General features: G+C 38.7%; 1 protein-coding gene across 12 annotated transcripts in view; it reads left to right on the top strand.

Moving 5' to 3' along the window:
• The window catches only part of LOC124158546 (disintegrin and metalloproteinase domain-containing protein unc-71), a 967,603-nt gene that overhangs the window by 460,327 nt on the left and 483,872 nt on the right, over positions 1 to 23,404 (top strand). For all 12 annotated transcript variants that reach the window (XR_006864826.1, XM_046533688.1, XM_046533691.1 and 9 more), the window contains one exon: positions 9,877 to 9,936. Coding sequence is in view for 11 of the 12 variants with exons in the window: in XM_046533688.1 (XP_046389644.1) it covers positions 9,877 to 9,936 (60 nt within the window). In the remaining variant the exon portion in view is untranslated. The remainder of the gene's footprint in view (positions 1 to 9,876; positions 9,937 to 23,404) is intronic.

Consider the following 23,404-nt stretch of genomic DNA (forward strand, 5'->3'; position numbering starts at 1 on the left):
GAATAAACTGACCTTTATCACATTATAGCTCATACCCCGTTACAGATTCAGCTTCTGTTCTACTTTATCACCTTCTTCGTGTTACCCTGCTTTTTTCAAAGTCCAATAAAGAATGACAAAGGGTAGGTTCTCAGGCATTCGTGCCCTATCAAGTAATGTTGCCATACAGACACGGGTGACGCGTTCTAAGGTTGCCTTCCTCGTTTTAAACCCGCCCTCCTGTCATCCGCTGCATCGGTTCAGCACGCACCCTTTGAAACGAGAGCTTGTCGTGCGGGAGAGTGGGGCTGTCGCGCCATCCCAGCGCACTTCGCTTACACCTTGCAAATTCCGTGTGAGCCACCTCAAAATTGTAAGGCACGGCATGATTACACCACAGGCTTGCAGCGTCGCTCCGAACACTCCCACACTCAAGGCACGTCCTAAATATTCTCTCTAACGCACAAAACTATTCCAAACGGTGGAAGAGATTGATGCTGTGTTCAAAATTAGTGACTCAACTTATTAAAGTATTTGTACCATCGTCTTTATTTAGAATACTGCGGGCTGGTTTAGCGATATTTATTAATGTCCATTCCGAAATGGTTTGAAGATTCATGAGACCCTCATTTTTTCCATCATACGATCCGTCTTCTGCTTCTCGAGATATTCACGGCGAATTATTGGTGGCCAAAACCCTTTCAAAGGTTAGTTGGTGACATCACCTACTCCAGTCGATTGATCCACGGTTTCTCCACTATTTATCCTCCTCGCATTTCCCTTTTGTGTTTCGCCGGTCGTGAGCAATTTTTTCCCTCAATGAGCGGCCTTGCTGAAATATTAAATTAACTGGAACTTTTATAACGTCACCAACTCATGGATACTGGGTGACAGTTTTCTTATTGCCTTATTTGGTTGCATGAGGGAAGAGTTAGTCTTTCGCCATAACTGATCTTTTCTTCCCATCGATCGAATAATTTCAATGGACCACGATTAACGATCCTGATCGAACGATCATATGCAAGGATGTTTCCCTACAATGCTGTTATTGAGCCGCTTTTTCCTGAGAGAAAAGAGTGTTTTCGCAATTGGAGGACGGGGATTTTGCTAACTTAATGAAGCCCTTGAAAGGGATTTTAATTTGAGTGATTTTATTGCGTCTTACGTTTTTGAAGTGCTTCTACAAATAGTAAAGGTCTGAAGTATGCTGAAGGCTTGCAGTTCAGATAAACTAATGTGCACATATTCTAAGACGACGAATATAATTTTTCCTTGATAATTTTTACAAATTTATTCAAATTTTTCTAATTTCTACAAATAGTAAAGGTCTGAAGTATGCTGAAGGCCTGCAGTTCAGATAAACCAATGCGCACGTATTCTAAGACGACGAATATAATTTTTCCTTGACAATTTACATGATGCCTCTCTTGACCCCCTGTACTTTTTAATTCCACATGTTTTGATTCATGAGACATTAGCACCCATATGTGGAGCGGAAAGTCATACTTTTTTAAGATTAGGATGTAGATTAATTACTTCAGGGATGATAATCGTTTACTGATAACGTATTATAATTTGTGTAAGCGGCTGATAAATGAAATTCCTAGCGTCAAAGATTCCGGATGCTGGCGCTCACCAACCTGGGCGCAGTCTAGTGGAAAGGAAGCCATCAATTAGAGGAAGAAGTTGAGGTGCTCCTCACCCAGCAACGGCTGTAGCCATTTATTTTCCTTTCCCCTCATAGAAACAAATTGAAACGCTAGCTGGGTGAGGAAGGGCTTGGAAATTGCTTGGCGGTGATCACCCGGGATTCATCAGTGAAGGAAAAGGTGGAGCGGACGAAGATTTGCCGCGTTCAGATATTTATAAGAGTTCACTCCAAAATTTTGAGAAATTGGCCAACGGTAATTCCCTATCTTAAACAGAATGAGGCTCTGTGATGGTTTTCTGATACTGGTGATTATTCCTTACATGAAGGCGTATTTTTATCACATATTGGATGGTCCCTGGCGTAACTTTGAGGAATTTGTAGTTCATGTTTTACCAACAAGAAAAACATGTACACTTCCACAGGATTATATTATTAATGACCATGGCTTTGTCGAATATTTGGCAACGTTATGTCTACCGAAAGATGACCACTTTATTTGTGCATATCCAATTTTTTGCGTTTATTTTGGACTTTTTGTAAGACATTTCTATCAGCTGTATCATTTAATAAGCTTTCTTTCGTTAGATGACTGATATCTAAACTGACGCTTCTATTTCTGTCATAACATTTGTGAAACCTAAATTTGAAAGGCACGACATCCGGTTTATAAAATTGCAAAGTTAACGATAAAGTTTGTAAAAAAATATAAGATATATAGATATCAATAGCATTTCCAAGGTAACAACTCGAGAGCTATTATACTTTATAGGTAGGTATTATAAAAATTACTTATTTCTATTACTTATGTTTGATAATAATTTTGTGACATTTTTTATGAATCATTTAGAACTTCGGTTATGCAAAAATTGCCGGTGACTGAACAATTGCTGAAAGGAGGATTGAACATCTCATCCTGCGGACAGTGTGTTACTGGGGATGTCCTCTACATATTTCTCGCAGTCTCTTAGATCTGAATGGTATGGTAATTGGAGGAGGCGACCGACAGCTCAGGTCCTTTGCGCCATGAGGGAATGCTATGGAAGGAATGGTGGAGAGAAACTGGGTCGGCATTAGCCTGCTCTTAACGAAAGGAGCCGAGGGGACCACGGCCTAACGTCCCATCCGACGGACGGAGTGTTGCGCTTGAAATGTCCTTCACGTAACATTCAATCAGGGATTGGGTATAGTCTCCGAAAATTCTCTGCCACCGCCGGAATTTGAACCAGAGCCCACGGGGTGGGAAGCCGACAGTGTAGCCACCACACCAACCCGATCCCCTTAGGTCTGAATCACAGCCTGAGGGATGAAAGTCATAATCCTGGCATCTACATAAAACCAATGCGTAATCCGTTGTGGCAACGTTGCAAATGTGCTCTGGTACGAGTAATTGAGTATCTAGTAGCCCAGCGAGTGTCCAGGCAGGAACTTGAGTATTCAGAATCGCATTTCAGAACCTGTACGCGAAATTTCGCACCCATTATTCGTTCAACTGTTCCAATATCCAGAAAAGTATATATGTTGACGTAGGTTTTACCATAGACACCCATTCGTTCCTAATCTTCCATTTGTATTCATAAATCCACTGGTACTATTCACTCTGTAAACGAGGTCTTTGGAGGCATTCTGCTACCGCTTCATTCGTCTGCATGTCTGGCTTTCTATTCAAATTTTTCTCCGTGTATTCAAGTACTCATACGAATACGAGTATAACTTTCGAGTCAAGTGATCATCTTCTGGGTACTCAAATACATTACTCGAGTACACGCTCAGTCTGTCTTCTTTCCTTCTCAAGATCATTCACCTCACTCGTTCCCTTCTTCAGCTCCCTCATAGCCGTTTTCTTGCAAAAAAACTCGTCTCTGTCTTCATCTTTTTCCTCTTCCGCCTCCCCATTTCCATTCCTTTTCGTTCGACACAATTTCCATTCACATCTCCTCGCTCGACATGCGGAATGGAGTTGGACGGAGAACATAAGGGAGGAGGAGCAGACGAAGATGGCTGACGGGAGATGGGAAATGGAGTGAATATGTCTGCCGCCTTCTGGGCTGGATGGAAGAAGAGAGTGTCGGAGGCAATGGGATGGTCCAGTTGGGAGTAAGCAGGAAGGAAGTAGGGCGAAGCATCTTGCCATACCAATGGGTCTTTTGTAGCCTTTTGTTTTTCTTTGGTTTCTTTAGCCAAGTAAGTTCCTTGAACAGAGTTGAAAGAGTCTCTCGCTTTGAATTTTCATTTTTTTTTAACTGAAGCGTAAAACAATGTATTGATGTATCATATCAGTTATTCAAATAGTCTTCAAATGGTAGAAGTACTTGGCGGAGAGCCTAGATTCTAATCGAAGGATACCGGATTCAATTTTTGAGTGAAGTCACCGCAAGAATCCTTGAAGTCCAAGGTGGTCCAGAAATAGGAAATACCGAAATTCAGGGCGGGAAATTTAATCCACGGGTAAAGAATTCTGCTACGTTCATGTGCCTGTGGGTTACTCTTCAGTGAGCTCTAATCTTTTCCGTGCAAACACGTTCGAGTAGAGGTATCCTGTGAGTGATATTCTTTCAAATTAAAAAAGTATCAATAAGTGGCAGCAGCTTGATGATTAATTGAAAATTTAATAGACATCTTAAACGAGAATGGAATAATTATACTAATCAATCTAGGGTGTACTCATTCCATCATTAAACTGCATGTATGAAATTCAAATAAGGTAATAGTACTTTACTTACTAAAGTAACAGTACTTAATTGCATTCGTGATCATCGCTCTTTTCCTTCTCCACCCACACTTACCCAATGTACGTCTTTCTAATATGGGAAGCCACGTCCTCTTTTCGCATAGTCATTGCTTCATCCAAACCCCCTGTCCTTATCGTACCTCCTATAATAGATCGTGCCTCTCAACCAACACGTGCAGCACATTCTATTTACTTTTTCTTCTACATCCATCCGACTTCTGTGAAATCGTTCGCGAAATCCGGATAAATCTCTAAAATTATATTGATGAACGGAGAAACTATATCTTTATAGCATTCTTGCTCAGATTTTAGGCACTTTTTGATTTTGTTTAACTATTTTTAAGGAAATTACATGGTTACTCATTAAATTTTATCATCTTTTGTATAATTCCTTGGGAATTAATCTCAATGATTTTACTACATATGGCATTTTACTTATTTCCTTGAACATGCCTTACTACACATAATTTGCACTATACTTATTTTTAGTTGATTTATTTAATGTTAATCAGGAATTTTTAAGCTGCATTATTGTATTCCTATTACTATTTTTCCATTAAGAATAGAAGCGTGGTGTTGGAAAGAGTATCCCATCTGCAATCTGAAGTGGTGTAATTGTTTACGGAATAATTTTACCTATGCAATGGTCTCGGAGTCATCCTAAAGGCTTAATTCATACTCAGCTTTTATACGAAGGGGATGGTCGGGCATATCGCTTTCGAAGGGTTGAATAACTTCTTCCGCAGGCCTCATCTGTCGCGCTAACGCGCTCTCTACCCGACTAACCAAATATAGGTACCTCCCTCCCCGGCGAGCGAGGTTGTCCAGGGAGGTGCAATGCATCACACACCCTCCGCTCCCTAGCGAGGCGCGGCTTCGGCACCCACACCCGCCATTGTTCCATTCGCCTTTCGCCCGTTGTTCACGCACCCGCGGCCCTTTTCGACCATGGCAACTTTTCATTTTTTTCCTCTCCCCCAATGAGATGCAACTTTTGGGAAAAGCCGGTCGTGTATCCATATTTTTCTCCCTTATTCCCCTCCCATTTGTAATATCGAAGCACCCTTGCTTGCCTCCTCGATTCCTCTGCCTTTTTTTTGGCCTCTGCACATTCTTTTTGTTTTTATCACCGTTTCCCGCTCTGGTTCCCTTTTACGTACGAGGGTCTTGCGCAAAATGAGCTGATCCCCTTTACGCCCTTTCTCTCGTTCCGGTATCGCGAGCACACTTTCAATACTTTTAAGGCTGACCCAGCTCAAGCATACATTCAAGGCCCTCAACTTTACTGTCCCCCATGACTTCCAAAATTTTATATACCGTCAGCACTGTACCACTGTACTGTGAGATTCGATTTTGCATGAAGCGTAAAGATGCTATGGAAAATCATCCAAGACAATTTGCTTTTTCTTTTTCAATACCTGATTCAACTACTGTATAATTAAATTTCAGAATGGATATTCATTTTACTCAACCATGTCCAAACGTAAATAATATAGTTGTAAAAACGTAAGACTATGTCTCGGAGGGCATAATTAGTTTTAAAGCCTAATTGAGATGGAGAAATTTGATATATGGTGGTATTTTTATCTTTCACCTTGGTAAAATAAACACCATTTATTGTATTTTATTTTATGGTATTACGTCTTGCTTAAAATAGTCACGGTAGTATAGATTGAGGGTAGAATTAGGAGAGCTATGGAGAAGAAAGAAGAAATAGGCATGTCAGTTTGTGGTTAAAATCATCGCCAAAGATATACTTCTGAGAAACAGCGACGGGCAGCACGGAGACCAAGGGCCTGCTTCAGCCTGGTAAAGTAAACATGCGAACGAAACACTCATTGAATCAGCTAAATGAACTTTTGCGTCCTATTCCTATTTGGAATGGTTTTAAACACGAAATTTAAGAATAAAATTGGTATTGGAATTAATAATTTCCACTCTATCCTTAAAATACTTTCCGATAGTGGTATAGTTAAAATATTTTACTTTCCTTCCTCCATTATACAAAGTCTATCACTATTAGTCGATCAATGAAAATGTATCAAGTTTTATTTGGTTTATAATTTTCACTACAGTATTTCGCTAGAAAAGCGGTGACATTAATTAACCAGTAAGTGACCTCTATTTTTCCCTTTCAAGCTCCGTTTTTTGATTTACTCGTGCAGAGTAATGAGGTTTTATGAATCTTTTCTTATTAAATTGCATTATATTTCATGCATAAAATTCTCTGATGTTGTCTGATGCAAATTTGCTGGGCTAAAATACATACAACTACAATAATCTAAAATACATACAACTATAATAATCTAATACAATGTGCTAATTTTTAAGCAGGCAATTTTTTCCTTAAAATTAAGATAAAGACTAAATTTCAGCCATCATGATAGACTAACAATTAAGTTTTTCCGTGAGGACTCGTGCCCGCATTTCAACCCTCCCGAAAATATCTGTTTCACATTTTCTTTATCTCTGCAGAAGTTGGTTTCGCTGATGAAGCCTTTGATAGGCTTTTATTTCGTACCTCGGATTGGGTGTTGGTAAATTTAATTAGTGGAAACGTATAGGAGGCGAAAACAAATGTTTAAAAATCTCCTCCATTCTATCATGAATTTTATTCACCCAATTGTTATCAGCAGAAAAAGAAAAACTTCGCCCGCTAATGTTCCTACACCAGTGATTCAGAGCCCGAGTGTAGCCATATTCTTTTATATATGGGGTTGCTTTGAAGTCGAATTTGAATGTTTGACTTAACACACTCTTTCTTTGGAAAAATGTGATATCAGTGATTTTTACTACAAAATAAAGTTTTGCATTGACATTAATAAATAAATAAAGGCACTAAGTCTGTTTAGCCTTCGGAAAAATCCGTCCTTTTCAAAAGTCATTATCTTTTATCTCCACGGAATTGCGGCCCACGACGATCGTGAATTCAGGTATTATAGTCAAGCCAGATGTTTGCTCCCACAGAGAGTAAAGCTATTGCAAAAAATATTCTTACCTCGCTGATCATTTTAGACCCTATTGAGTAAAGTATTTTATTTAATACTATGCATCTCATATTAGCAATGTATTTGTGCATAAACTAGGAATTAATGAGTTATGAGTTACTCGTTCCTATTACCGAGGGTTTTGCTATTTACGAAGTTAAGCTATTTCTTCGTGCACTAACCGAAAACGCATCTGTTCAACTAGGAAACTTGAATACCTTCATCTACATTCAATCTGCATATTTAATTTTATCTCCCTCCAGTATAATTTAGTTTTTGTTTCAATTTTAGGCGCTTCAATATGTAGGCCAGTGATTACGTATTCCTTTCGGTAGCTTTTCACTGAATGTGTTTAGTTTGAATAAGTAGTGACAAGTGATTGGGTGATGGAAAAGCGAGGTAGATTACAGAAAATTCTTATTTTAGTCCGGTAATATGCTCTGTTTAAACCGTCCAAACTATTTTAGTTAAATATTCCTGACCTGTATATGACCAGCAAAATTTACTTCGTCTCTTCAGGCCAATACAAAGATCGGTTTCTGGAAAATGGGGATACTATTTATCCAGATGTTGGTCTTAAGAATTTTATTCTTCGGGTGATTTAAAGAATCCCTTTCCTTGGTTTACGCTGGTTGGCACTCAACTCAATTGTAATTAATTCTAGTTTTGCCAGTGAAGTATCCGATGGCAGGATGGAATTAATCCTTTTTCCAATAACATTTGATATTATAGCCATTAGTTTTATGATACATATCAATGATAACCATGTAAAATTCCATGTTTGAATGGAAATTTTTCGATATTAGCCAAAGGTTCTGGAAAGGACAGGGTATTGTTAACAAGTCTTTTCTCCATATAAAAATCATATACTCATGCCGATGTGAGGGGTTAAGAATTTATTTATCATTAATAATTATTTGCTGGCAATTTTTCCAGTTTCATTTGCTGCTGGATATTTTCTTTGGAATTATATTCCTTAATGGTGGATTAAAATATGGGTGGCTTGAAACACATGTTAAGTTGTAAAAATACGCTAAAGAAATATTGGGGATCAGCACCTTGGAACCATTTTTATGTTCAACGCCTTTGATGGTCGGCTCCTTTTTCTCATCAATTTAGTCACCGTTTTGGGCATAAAATCTTAAATCACTGCGCAATGGCTTATGGGACCTCCCAACTCCTCTTGCCAATATATTTCCTCGGGACGTTGTTTAGGCACGCGCGCCATAGGTTTGCATCCCTGTCCGTAGTAGTGAAGGCTGCCACGTAAGATCCACTACATCCTTCCCCTCTATTAAGGACACGAAGCCTCTTCCGTGCCAAAATTGCTCTGTCTATTCATTGCATCGGTGAGGTTCGTCCTGGCTTTGCCGGGAACCTCTGAGAGATTTGCGACGGTGGGGTATCAGGCGGTGGGAGGTTGGCACGGTGGTCGGACTTACCAGAGGCACTGCGGGAGGAAGGTAGACACGGTTTGCAGGGGTGAGCTCCGGAATGTAGGAATTCGTGGAAGGGTGCAGGAGAGGTTGTGGTTTTGAAGTTGTGCCAATGCATGCTCCGGACCCAGGGTTCCTTGTTGACCGAATATTTTTCGCGGCATAGTTTGCGTGGTCCCTCAGAGTAAACTAAAATCCTTAACGCAATATCAATAGTAATTTGAATTAATTAAGGCTATTAAACACGTGTCATTCCATACTACTCTGTAGTACATAGCTCTACTATTGTTCAAAGATCGAGGCATAGGCTATAAACGATTAGCTGCCATCTATGGAGTTCATTTTTTATGAGAATTGAAAATGTTAGAACCTCTTGTTTTTATCCAAATTTACAGTGTTTCGCAATCAAGTTTAACAGGAGTAGCCTGGTTGTTGTCACAAATATTGTGATCTACTTTGAAATTTGAAAGTGTGTGATCTCATATAGATATTACGCCGAATGATTCTATCCAAAGTTATGCTTTTACCGTAAGAATATACTCTTCTATTGTTCATGCCACTCATTCGATGATAATTGGTGATTAATTTTGTGAATGAGTCCCTAGTTTTCGAGGAGATCGTTCATTCTTGTCGTAAAAAAATATTCTTATCTGCTGTTAATGATAGTTAAAAGTAAAATTTAAGAATCTAGCTAAAATAAACTACTTCACATTTATAAAAAATATACCCGCCAACAATTTGAAGTTATAACGGAGTAAATACAAGGAATGTTGAAGAAGTAAGGAATTCCAAGTCGTGGGTTATTTTGGCTCAGTAAGAAAATAAAAATGCGCGAATAAAGCAGCGACTCTCAACTATGGTTTTCCATGTGAAATATAAACGGAAGGTGTCAATAAGTATTTTAATGATATTTTTCTTCAAATTGATGTTATTTTCAAAATTGTTTTCGATTTTTCTGTTTGTACGATTTTGTATCACAAAATTTTTGAATGAAAATTGCTTGTTATTGTTGGTAAAATTTTGATGGTGGTTTTTTAAAAATATCATGAATTGGCATATTCATTACATTTCGAATGCGTCATCTTTCCTTTTCAGTACCCCAATCGGGGTTATGGCGATGGTACATACGGGTCTCCAACTAGAGGTAGAACAAGAGTAAGTACCTTTTTTTTCTACTTTGCATGCTTACGCCCGGTACGACCATCATCTAAAAAAACAAGTGGAATCCGCTATTTTTCGTGAAAAGGAATATATTATGGAATACTTTATATTATTTATGCCTTAGTGTAAAGTATAAGGCAAATATATTTAGCATTTACGTCAAGAAGTTTTGTGTATTCGTGCGAAATGATTTTCATGGAGAAAAATGTTAGAAGTCAACGGTAGAGGTGAGGTGTAAATCATTGCTTGATTATAGGTAATATATTTTTTTTTTATTTAAGAGGATCCTTCAGTAGTATTTCAGTATATTGCGGTTTAAGGTTTTAGTTTGGGAGAGAATGGACCCGATATTTGCAAAATTGACCTCAGCCCAAGCTGTCTTATATATGATGTGATGGAACTGCTGGGCAATTATTATCAAAATGTAAAGCAGTGCTCATATGAAGACATAGTTTAATAGAACCAAAGAACTATTAGGAATAGGAATAGCCTTTGATAGCGAAAAAAAATAAATTATGACTTTAACCTTGCTGTATATTTTATTTGCCATTTTTGTATCTTGACCTTGTCAAAATACACGTGGGTGATCCAGAATCATAGATGGGTTATACGATACAAAAAAACACTGATGAATTTTTTCGGAATAATATTTCGCCGTTCGTCAATATACTAAATTATGACTATATAATGTCGTATCTTAGATTGGATAACAATTAATATTTTACGAAACATTCCAGAGCGCCTTTCTGAGGTAATTTTATTTGCCCAACGTTGCCTTCGTGTCACCATGGTAACCGGAAGCGTATCAAAAAAAGACGCCGATAAACCCTCAGGCCATATCGCTAACCTCAGGTGACGTCCCGCTGGCGGTCCCTTCCTCTGGAGTCCGTCATGCACGCCCATATTCCATCGGCCGCAAAATGGAGTGCCCTTCCCCCGTCATCTCCTGAGACCTTACCTTCCTCCTCGTGACCATATCAAGCCCATCGTCTGTCTTTCGTATTCGCAGCACCGCAGAACCTCCTTCCTCCTCTTTGACGGCGCGTGGATTATTGAAGGCGTCTCTCTCAGAGTTGGCAGCGGCAGCCGTGGGTTGACGTCAAGATCGCAAGGGTTTATGTGAGGGGTTGGGAATTGGATAAGGGCTTACTAGCAGAAGTACCATATATGCCACGCGCCCTCGTGTGAGGCGCGAATCTTGAATTTCGGTCGATGACTTTGAAAAAAAATAATTTCAAAAAAACTCGACTAAATACAACATGAATCAATTAATGGAATAACAAAAGCATTTATAATTTTGCAGTGGCAATATAGTCTACTCTATAACTTTGAAAATAGTCGAAAAATTACGATATTATGACAAAATAATATAAATGTCACTTGCGCACCAATATGCTCATAGGGTAATACCTGGGTGAACCGTGCATTTTCGTGTGGCGTGCTGACCGTATATTATACCGATAATAAGGAAATAGTACAAGTTCGCGTGCAGCAGGACAAAATAAGGGGGTAAGGATTGTGAAAGATGAACTCCACATGTTTGATGTTGCACTGAAATGCTAAGGGGTTTTTGGTGGATAAACATATTTTTCTCTGGTAAGACTATTTAGGAATTCCGTCGATAATTGTCTTTGTTAAAATATTTGGGGATTCACAGTGGCATATTTAGAGATGTAAATAGTAGTTTAAATAAATAGCCATTCAAATCAAAGCATGAGTGTATCTTTGCTTAAACATTTGGATAAATATTTGCTATTGAAAATTATGTTATAACTGAATGGGAACATTGTACATTGATGACTTAAAATTTGCCTTTATTGATATTTAGTGGAAATGAGACAAAACCTGACCTTTTTTGGAGAATTTTATCATATAAGAGATAGTTCAATGAAATCATTATTGACTTCTTGAAATACACTTTCCTATTAAAGAAATTGGAGTTCCGACTTTGCAGTTCATTCTTTTGATATTCTTTGAAGGCTAAAATGTGGTAAATTCTCTTTTCCGTTGCCTTTTAATTCTAATAAAAACAAATAGGCATCTTTTTTCATAGAAGGTGGACTATGAGCTGTTTTGTATTTGGCAAGAAATGTTTCCCCTGCTGGGTTGAGGCAGGAATCATGAGTAAGAAAAAAAAATGTGTCCGAAGTGGAAAGGATTGTAATATAGGAGATTTTAAATTTGAATTGTAAGGAGGTGATACATGAATGCATTTACGCAGCTGTAACATGCGATAGCAAGATGGAGTAGAAGTTGCAAGATGAGTTATGACTGGCAAGGTAGGGAGTTTGAAGGTGCGAAAGAGGAACCAACTCCCATCTATGGCTTCTACCTCTAATGCGACCATCCTAACTCATCTGGAGGCTCGAAAAACCTGCGCTGATATGTAACGCGTTTTTTCAAGGCAGCTGAATTCGTTCCCCGTTCCATTAGGCATGGAAACGTGGAAAGATTTTTCGAGTTAAATTTCCATAGGGTATCATGAAAGATGTTAGTGAAAGAAATGTGATTTATGGTATGAATGCAGTGTTTTTACGACACAAGGCCGCAAAAATTGTGTGTGACAGTTGTTACAAATGTAATTATCATATGATTCCTAGCCTTCAATTATGAGTAATTTTGAATGACCGAGAATCTAAGGGAATGGAAATACAGAAATTGGGTTTTTGGAAATTTTGGAGGCTTGGAGAACATGGCGATAGCAGTGGTGTAAATAAATAACCTCTAAATGGCTGGAAAGCAGTTTCAAAGAATTAATTCAATCAAGAATTATGAAAAGTATTGAAATATTTTCGGCATTTAAATCATAGAAGATTTGAAGTCCAGTATTTATTAGGTACATGTCTAGCTTTGAATGCTTAAATTTGAGAGGATGAGGTCTTGTTTGTGTTTGTGAAGGAGGATCGATAAAATAAACTCAACGGGATGAAAGGGAAATGGCAAACCTTTTAACGTGTAAGTGGAAAGATTTTTTAAGGATTTAATAATAGGTGCGAAATTGGTTGAAGGCACAATGAAATTGGGTGCTTCACGTCTTAATGGAAGTCAAAGTGAAAGGCCAGAAGGAGGGAAGGGGGTGAAGGCTATGAGATGAGAATAAGAGTTCGATGGGCTTATGTTGGATGACATTTAATGAAGTCAAAGGTCTATTAAGGTATTAATGGGGTATTTTCATATTCAATAACGTATTCAAATTGGAATATTTTTCGTAGCTCCAGAGATTTAGCATGTATTTAATAAGCAAATGCTCAAATCACATCTCAAATGTAACAAAACTATTAATTTCCCGTAAGTGTTCAGAATAAATAAAATTTGGATGCAATTACTGACCACTAAGAGATAATCTGGCTTCGTTGTAGCTAACGGACTTGCCATTCATTGCAAAGTATTGGTGATATTCGATGCTATTTCGTTCACATATAAAATGAGAAACTAATTAAATCAGACGAAGAATAGGGCAGGTGAATTCTTTTTACTATGCTAATTATCCTAGTTAAATATAAAAGGGTATAAATGTATCGATAACTAAAACATGAGGCCAAAGTAAACACTTGCGCACACAAAAAAGTACTTTCTAATTATTTATCGGTAATTTTGCCCATTTTGTCTTCATAACTTTTAACATATTCGTGCTTTCCTTTACACTATAATGCTATAGCTATTATTGCTAAAAGCAATTAAAATTATAACATTACTAGAAAAATATGAGTCTGTGATGCTAATGGCTGCCATTTATATGGTCTATTGCCAATAATGAATGAAGGAATGATCTACGCTTCGATGGGTATCTCATGGAAAAATATGTTATTATAAAGTGAAAAATGAACTCTGAAAGAAGAATACCAAATCGTGCATGAGGAAAAGTTATCAAGTAGTTATTGTTATTGGGACCATCAATTAAAATTTAATGCCCACGAAATAGGAAATCACTAAGATCAATATTAAAATATTCATCCATGTGTTATTCAATAAATGCATGCATCAGACCGACCACGTTGGAAAAAAATCCTCTTTTAATAGTTGACATATTCAAATGAATTCGTGCAAAAAAGAAGCATTGAATATTCGAATTGAAAGTTGCTTTCAGTGCATAAAATAAAAAAAAATGTTTTTAGTTTTTTTTAATATTGATATTCCGCGTGCTGTGACTTAGTGCTTTGCCATTGGCGGAAATAAATATTAATAATGTGTCGGCTGAAAATTCAGCGAGAATTTCAGAGTGAGCAAAATCATTAAATTAAATTAATTCCTTCCCGGCATTCGACCACGGACATAATAGCATGGGAAATTGTAAGATGAATAATTTAATTTCCCCGCGCGTACATTTCAGCGAGTCATTCCATCTCGCTAATGAAGCCAAGTTTAAGTATGATGTGTATCATCATCAACACTTATATTTGCGCAGCAGTCTCTTTTCCGCCGCGAGGGTTTGGTGTAGGAAGATGGGATAGAGGGGGAGGAGAGAGGAAAATTGCGAAAATGTCCAGGCTAGCATAACGAGGGTACAATTATCCCCTGCACTTTACAAATCCCAGCCTTTAGGAACTTTTCCGTGCAGACGACAGAGCCGCGATTTTTTTTTTTTTTTTTTTGCAAGTCGCGTGGTGGAAAACGGAGCGTGTAAGTGTGTCAGTAGCGCACGGGTTTCTTCGTGCGGCCTGGGTTGGCAGGGCACGCGAGCCCGGGAATCTCCCGTGCAGAGCTGCGGTGACGTCAGCCGACGAGTGGAAGCATCATCTTCCATCACTTCCATCCTTGACCGACAAAAGTGACATTTTCCCATGCTCAACGCGCGACGCCTCTTCATACAATTCTTCACAAACGTGAGGGGGTCTCGCGTCTGCACCCTCCGCTGATGCAAAAGCCGTCACGTCTCCGCGTCATGACAAGTTTTCGGCTCGCTTGTGTCCGCGAAGTATGGAGGACAGAAAGGGGTGCGAGTTCCATGTGTGATAGAATTTTTAGTGGAACCGTAGATTTCTTTCCTGCATAGGGAAAGACGCGTTGAAAAATCGCTCATTGTTTCATTGGTGATAGAAAGAAGAAAACGTTTATTAATATTTTGAAGTTTGGACGGAAGATAAAATATATATGCTCTCATGGCTCCGGGTATACCACCGCGTGGTTTCATGCTAGGTGACGACTGTTTCGCCACCAATTCCGGCAGTATCTTCAGATCAGAAGTGGAGTTCGCTGGAAAATGGGCTTCTTTATATGCAACCAAGTGTTTATGGTAGCGGTCGTTTTTCAGCCTGGTTTGATCTGAATTTGGTTTCGAGTTTTTGGCTGAGGTTTTTTTTCGGGTTTTTGGGAGTTGCTACCGTAAAAAAATGTCCCTTCCAAGTGTGGGGAGCGGGTAGATGGCTTCTCTATTGAAGTTTTTTGGCGTTATGGCGCGTTCTATATTCACTATAATCAACCCTGGGAAGTGTCTGTTTTCCTTGGCGATCTTATGTCCGAATGCGGTCCATGCATGCTCATCAGTTGCCGAGTCCACTTCTGACCTGAAGATGCTGGCGAGATTGTGAGCGAAACTACCATCATCATGGGTGAAAGGATGCGGTGGACACCTGAAAACTATTAGAGCATCTATCACTCATCGCGGAAGCCTTCACAAAGAAAAATAATTTAGACAGAATTAACGAGTGAACAGAGGTACGCGAATATTTTCGAGCTGTCTGTGTCCACTTAACGCTCTTGTCAACAAATATCCATTTAACGAAAATTTAATAGTATTTTGAATAAAAACGAGTAACCAAAAAGGACATATCGCTGGAATGAATTTCTGGGTTATTTTAAGGGTATTCATGGATAATTATTGTTCGTGGTGCGATAGTTTTTTTCATGAGAACTAGCTTGGAGTGTTTTGTATTTAAATCAATTATGATTCAGCATTTTTATGGTACTTCCTTTTATTGTGTGTGGTTGGCAGTCATTTATTGGGTAAAAATAACTAGTCCCAGCGGTCAGAAAACTTGAATAATTCTTCCCAACCAGGTCATTTGATTTTCAAATGAAATCATAAACGGCCAGATAAAAATGGGAGTGCGGTGTTTTGATATTCTGATTTTGATATGTTAAACTAAAATTAAATGCCCACTTCTCTTCATCTCTTGATTCTTTTTGTAAGTTAAGAACGTGATATTAACAGTAATATGGTAAATTCGGTGTTTATGGAGCACTCGATTATTTTTTAATTTGTTTGATTGATTTTATAGATCAATTTATACAGTATATTTTTATGGCTTTCAATAAACTTGCACTTGTCTTTAAAGAAGAAAAATATATGTATTTTTGGACATTCTGAGACCTAGGCATTTTATGGAGTATATTTCGAGTACTTATTTTTTACCGAAACTCGCTAAAGAATTGGGCCATTTATATGTGCTACAAGGAATTCTAGTTGTTTATTTAAATGATGAATTATAAGTAAACACCTTGCTTTATCCGTGAAAAAAAAAGACTTCCGTCATGCCATTACGAGTTGTCTTTTTTCTATTTATCGCGCTTCAAGCCATCATGTATTATTGGTTATAACTTGTATAAAAATTGTTCCACATTCAATTTCCTCAAAGAAAGAGGTGTGATAATAAGTCATTTTTATTTATTTGGAGATGAAATTAGCGGAATGAGGTGTTCCATCTGCAGATTTAGGAGCCTTCAATCAACGTACATAAACATAAATATGGATCTAGTTAATTATGCGTTTTTTACCAAAGCGCTATAAAGAGGAAGTCACGCCTCTGCTACGCTACTACATGTCAGTAATCGCACGAAGGAAATGATTTTAATCGTGATTTAACATTACCCTTTTGTCGACTCCATTTGAAGGATATGATTGGGATTGCTTTTTCACTGATTTCGAGTACCCAAGGATTCTGAAATCCTGCAGCTACATTTCTGGGTAGCTTTTTACTTCATTCCTAGGAAGAGTGACTTGAGCTTAAATTGCTTAATTTGTTGTGACAGTTTTCTTTGAAAATCTTTATAAGTTTATCATTAATCTAAATTGAGTGGAAGAAAGACTGAATTATTCAAAATAAGTATTTAATGTTTCAAAGCATTAAACCTTGACAGACATCTGTAAAAATTATCACCTTGTTATCAAAACGAAAATTCTTAATGTTTGTAGTATAAGTGAACGAATTTTATCCAAAATGAAGATCCATTGTCGATCGGACTAGAGAGATCTTGTTACATGGGATGAAATATATTATGTATTTTTTTTTAATCTGCCGCTTTTATAAAATAACTATGTGGTGTATGATATCCAAATACCTACACAAACATCTTCCCAAAGTTAAACAGTTATTACTTATAAAATTTCTATGGCTCATTTATTCAAATTATATTGTTTCAGAAGCAGTATGAACTTAGTGTTAGCCTCTCAAAGTGCATATTTGGATGCCGAAGAATTTGGTTCTTTAAATACCGTATTTGAAATGATTATATCATAATGTAATAAAATGTTTCTGTTTAAAAATGCATTATTGAGGTAACACCCTTCTTAACATATTTTAGGCAGTTATTATGTGTAATTATCCGTTTTGCTTGGAGCACATTCAGCAAATCTAGCAATTATACCTTCATTTATTGTTTGAGAAATAGTTACCTAGGGAGGTATGACTTTTCGATGGCAGCTTATTCATGAAATACTGCTGAAAACCACGTAATAATCACAATGAAAATATCAGTACTGATTCTTTGCTAAATCCAAGTCCCACTTTTTAGTCCCTTATTTATTTTTCTGGTGAATAGTACTGAGTGATTATTAATGAAAGAAAGATTTTATATCTGCAGACAAGATCTGGCATTATGCCTGCCCTGGTTCACAGGCATCTACTTCATCCCAGTACGCGATTACACGTTGCGTGAGCTTATCTGTTGAGCGAGATAATTATTTTCTGGAGCCGATAAAATGGTAATGAGATAGCTGGGCGCACACATCATCACCGGATTTAAAGGAGCTTGGTTTCAGACGACGCTGTGGAGATTTTATCCACCCCTTTGCCGCGATAATTTTTCTGCAAGGAGATAGCATCGCACATTATCAGTTTAAAATACGGCATTTTCCTTAATGTAGGTCATTCGTATTGATTCACGCAGTTATATATATACACACACACACATAGACACAATTTTCGATGGCGAAGCCATTCTTGCTCTAAAGCGGCTAGTAAACCAGTCAAGCGTGGCTTAAAGTTCGAGGTATCAATTATTTATCCTCCTCCCCACACCCTCTTTCTAGATTTTAAGCTATGTTTTTAATTATTTAAAAATACCGGTCGAAACTTTCTCTCTTTCAATTTTGTTCTCCTTTTTTTATTTTTTTCGCTCATTTCTCCTCTTGCCTGAAATCTTCTCTCCCCCCCTTCTCTCTCCGAGTATCCGACACCACGCCCAGGTTTTCCTATCCCTTCCACGTCCATGCATGATGCTTCACCCACTCCACCATCTTCTCCTCCTCCCTCAAACTCATCTTCCCCGCTCACACACGCTCACTCTTCCCCCCACACCACAGTGGCCCGAAACCCCCCTCCCTCCGCACCCCACCTGCCCACTTGTGCATTCATCCCCCGCCATCATTTCGCTGAAGTCGACACAGTTTTTCACCACCAGACTCGGGAGGGGGGAGTGGCGCTATCGATCAACAAGATGGCGGATGGAGATGGAGTGTGGTGGAGGACGAGATGGCGTCTAGAGAGAGAGGGAGAGATAGGAGGGGAGGAGGGGAAGAGTAGGGGAGGAAGAGATCGGGAGAGATGGTGGAGTTGTGGAGGCGCGTGGAGGAAGAAAGAAGGAAGATAGAATGGGGCGAGTAGGGGAGTAGAATGGGGCAGGGTTGGATGGGAGAGATGTGGTAGAATGGGGCACCTATCTGCCCCTCACACTTTTTCCTCCCTCCCACAGTGCACGGCGAGCTAAACACATGCAAGTTCAAACGTAAAGCGGGAGAGGCCACATGTATGCAAGATTTCGACCCACACATAAACCCGGGCGTGCGGGCGCGGGCTTCCGAAGTCACACTAATGGACTTGCCCAATCAAGCGTCGTGTTTCGTTTTTGGAGGGGATAATAAACAAAGTAGCATCCCTATTCGCTATCCTGGGGAATAATGTAATTCCTGTGTGAGCGTGGTGAAATGCCAGGGGGTGGGTGTGTGGGCTTTGTGATGAGTATCGATGGCTGGTGTTGTGGAACAGAGGTCGGCAAACTACTATTCGCGAGTCACGTTCCGGTTTAGTGGCTTTGGGGCTAATCACGAGATGAAAATATAAAACCAATAGGCTCATCGAATTTGCCAAGGATTCCACTTTAACTGTGATGTTTTTCTTCGCGTAGTAGGTTATTCTGAGTGATGAAACACAGAATCTGATTCTGCTCAGTATGAGCGATAGGTAATTTTTTTGTCATGATACTTTTTCTTCAAACATTGGGAATTTTTCCCGTATAAATAAGTGTGCAATATATTGGTTTTAAAACAGCGAATATGGGCGTACCATGCACAATGATTTCTCCATCCACAGGTGAGCTCAGTAAAAGAGGGGAAATATGATAAAAAAGAGGAATGGAGAAGGTCTCCATTAATATTAATAGAGAAGTGATGATGATTTCGAGGTGTTTTTCCTTAAGTCGAGAGGGATTTTTTTATTGACAATAATTCCTAGAAAAATCTAGGGAAATTGCTACCTGAAGGCTTAGTTCATGTAGGTGTAGAAAATATCTCCGGCGTAATACGGGAATAATTTCTTGCCGTTACAAATTATTTTCCCCGTTTTCGTCAAGTCATTGATAAATGGGGGAGAAAGGGAATAAAACTAACAATGGGTGGTCAATTGCGTCCTAATTCTCGGGTAACACTGGTGAGATATCTAGTGAGAGATGATCCCATTGTTTCACGGTCCATTCGTTACTTTTTGAAATGCTTTTACCATTTCATCGAGGTTGATTTATATCGTGGTTTCCTTTTGTGATCCTCCCTACTCGAGCGTATCTACATTTCATGAAAATGCTGGATAATGCCTGCGACCTGCGGAAGAAGGCCGAGTTTCCGATCGTAACAATGGCGCTCGTTTCATATTCAGAATTAAAAACCGGTAGATATAACAATTTTGAATGACGTCTCCGCGAAAATCTCTCTCTAAAAACTCGTGAAGAGGACCTAAATTCAGAGTGACAGAATACACCATGATACTCTCGGAATTGCTCAGTTCTGAAATGCAAATCGCACATCCAATCATTATGACTTCGCTTTCGTTTTCGCGAGCCATGAAAATAACATGTTTTTGATCTGGCAAGATAGTCGAAATTTTCATATATGATATAACGCACGGAAATATTTTTAAAATCTCTATATTTTGCTCGAAAGAGGCAGTAACGGTTAGACTGAGAATTTTGTAGAAAAAAATATATGACGTTCAAACAAAACTCTCGGGACATAAATACGTGTGTCCGCTCTCACGGAGAGTCGCATTCAAAATTTATTATGGGTGGTGCTCAATATTTTTCAGTTTTTGTCCGGTTGCCCTGTTTTTTGGTCCCTGATTGTGCGGCTCAGCCGTGGTTTCGTTGGTGCTTTTAGTTATGAGCTGGATGATGCCGAATCCGGGTTTCTCTCCACTATGTTTCATTCTTTACCATCATGTTGCCAATGGTCAAAGCTTTCGGTTGCCACCACAAAATATCAATATCAATTTGAGTACTTACTAGAATGTAGGGGAAATAATATCGCGTCATGTAATCATCTTTTTGATAACTTGTAGCTTTTAAGTTGGAATAATTTTTGTAATCAGCGCGCTAAAAAATGTGTTGAAAAAATAATGTGGTGGATTATATTTAATCAATATAATCCAGTTCGACTTATGACTGCACCGTGAAGAGATAACAACCGATTGAAACAAAATAATTTATAATACATCACATTAATTGTATTGTAAATTGTTTACTCCAGAATGGAGCACAGATGGATGGATGGTGTGAGAAGCGAGGAGTGGTACCGAAGAGCAGGAGAAGGGAGCTTCAAGCGTCAGTTGGATCGGTCATGCCATAAGGTTCCGGAGGAATACATGGTTATTCCGTCGAATGAGACGCTAAGCACTGGTTCCCATGGCGTTTTTCATTGGGATTAAGTTAATGTCGATACCGGGTTGCTGTCTTGTCAAGCGTCTGAGGGCGCACACGTTGAAATTTTTTAATTATATAAAGAAACAATTTGAGACGACGAATTCGAAGTATTAAAATCATAAACTGTAAGTAATTCTGTTTTCATGATCCAAAACCACACCATTCTTTTAAGATAACCCTGTATGATGGTAGGTAAATTTGAACTAAAATTCCCCCTTAAAAGACCAAGTAATAAGTATTTTGGGCATATGTGGAAGTACATTACGAATAAGAACGCCAGGTAAGTGAAGGAAACAGCTTGGGAAAGGGAGGCATAGAGGGTGGGTAATAATAATAGGTACAATACAATCTTAGAATTGTGATACTATAATGACATTCGTGTCCTCGTGTCACCTTATAAGAATGTCATTCGTGGAATACATCCCTTAGATGAGTGTTAATGATAATAATAATATTAAAGCGAAGGGGAAACGGGGAGAGAGTGTCGGGGGGGAGGAGAGGGATGAGGGGAGACGGACCTGCCTCCCGATGATGTCGGTCGGTGGTAGGCGGAAGGTGGGAGACGCAAAAATCCATGAGAGACAGGCTGGCGGGCAGGAAAAGTCCCCTTAGGCGCTCCCATTTGCAGTAATTGGTTGTCGGGAGTGAGGGGGTGGGTTGGGGTGGGGTGGTTGGGAGGGTGGGGGGTGGGGGCGAGAGGCAATTCTGGGAAAGGGGGGTAGGCGAGGGGGAGGAGCCCTCTGAGCGTCTACCTGTAGCGCAGTGCAATATTGAAATTCGTGTATTAATCGCATATTTCTATATTCGTCGATCGTTCCTCTTTAGCATCGATTTTTTTATTGGTAGGAATTGAAAAGGTGTTATTATTGCATTCCTCTCGCGTTTCTATGACTCGAATATCAATTGAATGGGCAGAATGCGTTTTTATTCCAACAAGTGTTACTCAGGGCCCGAATTTTCGAGAAAACCAACAATGAAGTCGGATCATTTCGACGATTTTCATATCCATAATTGCAATGAAAAATACGTCCAATGCCTACAGACGATGTATACTATTTCTAAACAGTCTATTAAACAGTTATTCTCAAGGAAAATCGTTAAACAAAGCTGTCCCTAATGGCCATTCGCGGAAATACGGTACCTGTAATGAAGTAATACGAAATGAGTTCAATTTTATTGCATGATGTATGGTCCATGCATATACCTGTAGCGCAATTCAACATTGCTATGGTGATATTGATTGTGTATTAATGGAAGCGTATCTTTTCATATCGATGCTTTTATTCGGGGATGCTATGGCATGGAAGCAATTACATTTCAGTCCTTCCGATATAATTTAAGTCATCTCGTTGAAGAGTTCGTACGATTCTCGCCTCGTGTAATACGGGGGCTTTCCGTCAAGAGTTCTAATTTTTTGCCAGGTATTTTGTTCTTGCATCTACCTGAGCCATTTAGCCATGTTGTAATTCTCTCGTCTTGAAATAATTGACCTCATTTGCCTCAGTTCGTAAATTTGCCTTATTTCGCATCTATGCTTTTGTCGAGGGGTCTATTAGGGTGATATTATAGTATTTCGTTCAGTACAAATTACAATTAGCCAAGTACAACGTTGTATCATGCCTCTCATTTACACCATACATTAATAATCACCATATGATGTATAGTTGCATTTGATGCTGCGTAAATTAAATTACATATTGCATTGGATTTATTTTATTTCCACGAACGAATAGGAAGGTGACACCAATTAGAGAAAAACCTGTTTATCGTTTACCTTTGATTTTTGTACGTAATTTTCGCTCATTATGATGACGAAGTTTTTATTTCGTCCAAACAATAGATTTCATTCACGCTTTTCGATTTCAGGAATGATGGTATCTCAATTTCTATCTATTTTTTGTCTTTGGACATTATTTGTTGTGTTAATTTTGTGAGGACGATTCGAGAAGTGAGGACGTTGGGTCGTATCTGTAATGATCCCTTAAAAATAAGGAGCTCCTTTGATAATATAGGAGAGGCTTTGCGGCCTGTCTCCATGACTGCAGCGTAGGCGGATCGGCCATTCTGAGAGTAGCCCTTCATCAGAGGGCGTTTCCGTGGACCAGCCACAATAGGAATATGTCCCCCTGGAGACATCGAGCAAAGGGCTAACAGGATGATGATAGGGGGACACATTCAATCAACGATAAGCTTATAGAATAATTTTCTGTCTAAAAAATAGCGTTAACACAACAATTTTTAACGTTTTGAAAGACATTAGAGCTTATTTCGTAAAGAAAATTTTATCATGTACAATCGCAGTGGATGCCTATTATTTATTTGCCAAGTAATAGAATTT

Source organism: Ischnura elegans, chromosome 5 (assembly GCF_921293095.1).
Source record: "Ischnura elegans chromosome 5, ioIscEleg1.1, whole genome shotgun sequence".
Lineage (NCBI taxonomy): Eukaryota > Metazoa > Arthropoda > Insecta > Odonata > Coenagrionidae > Ischnura > Ischnura elegans.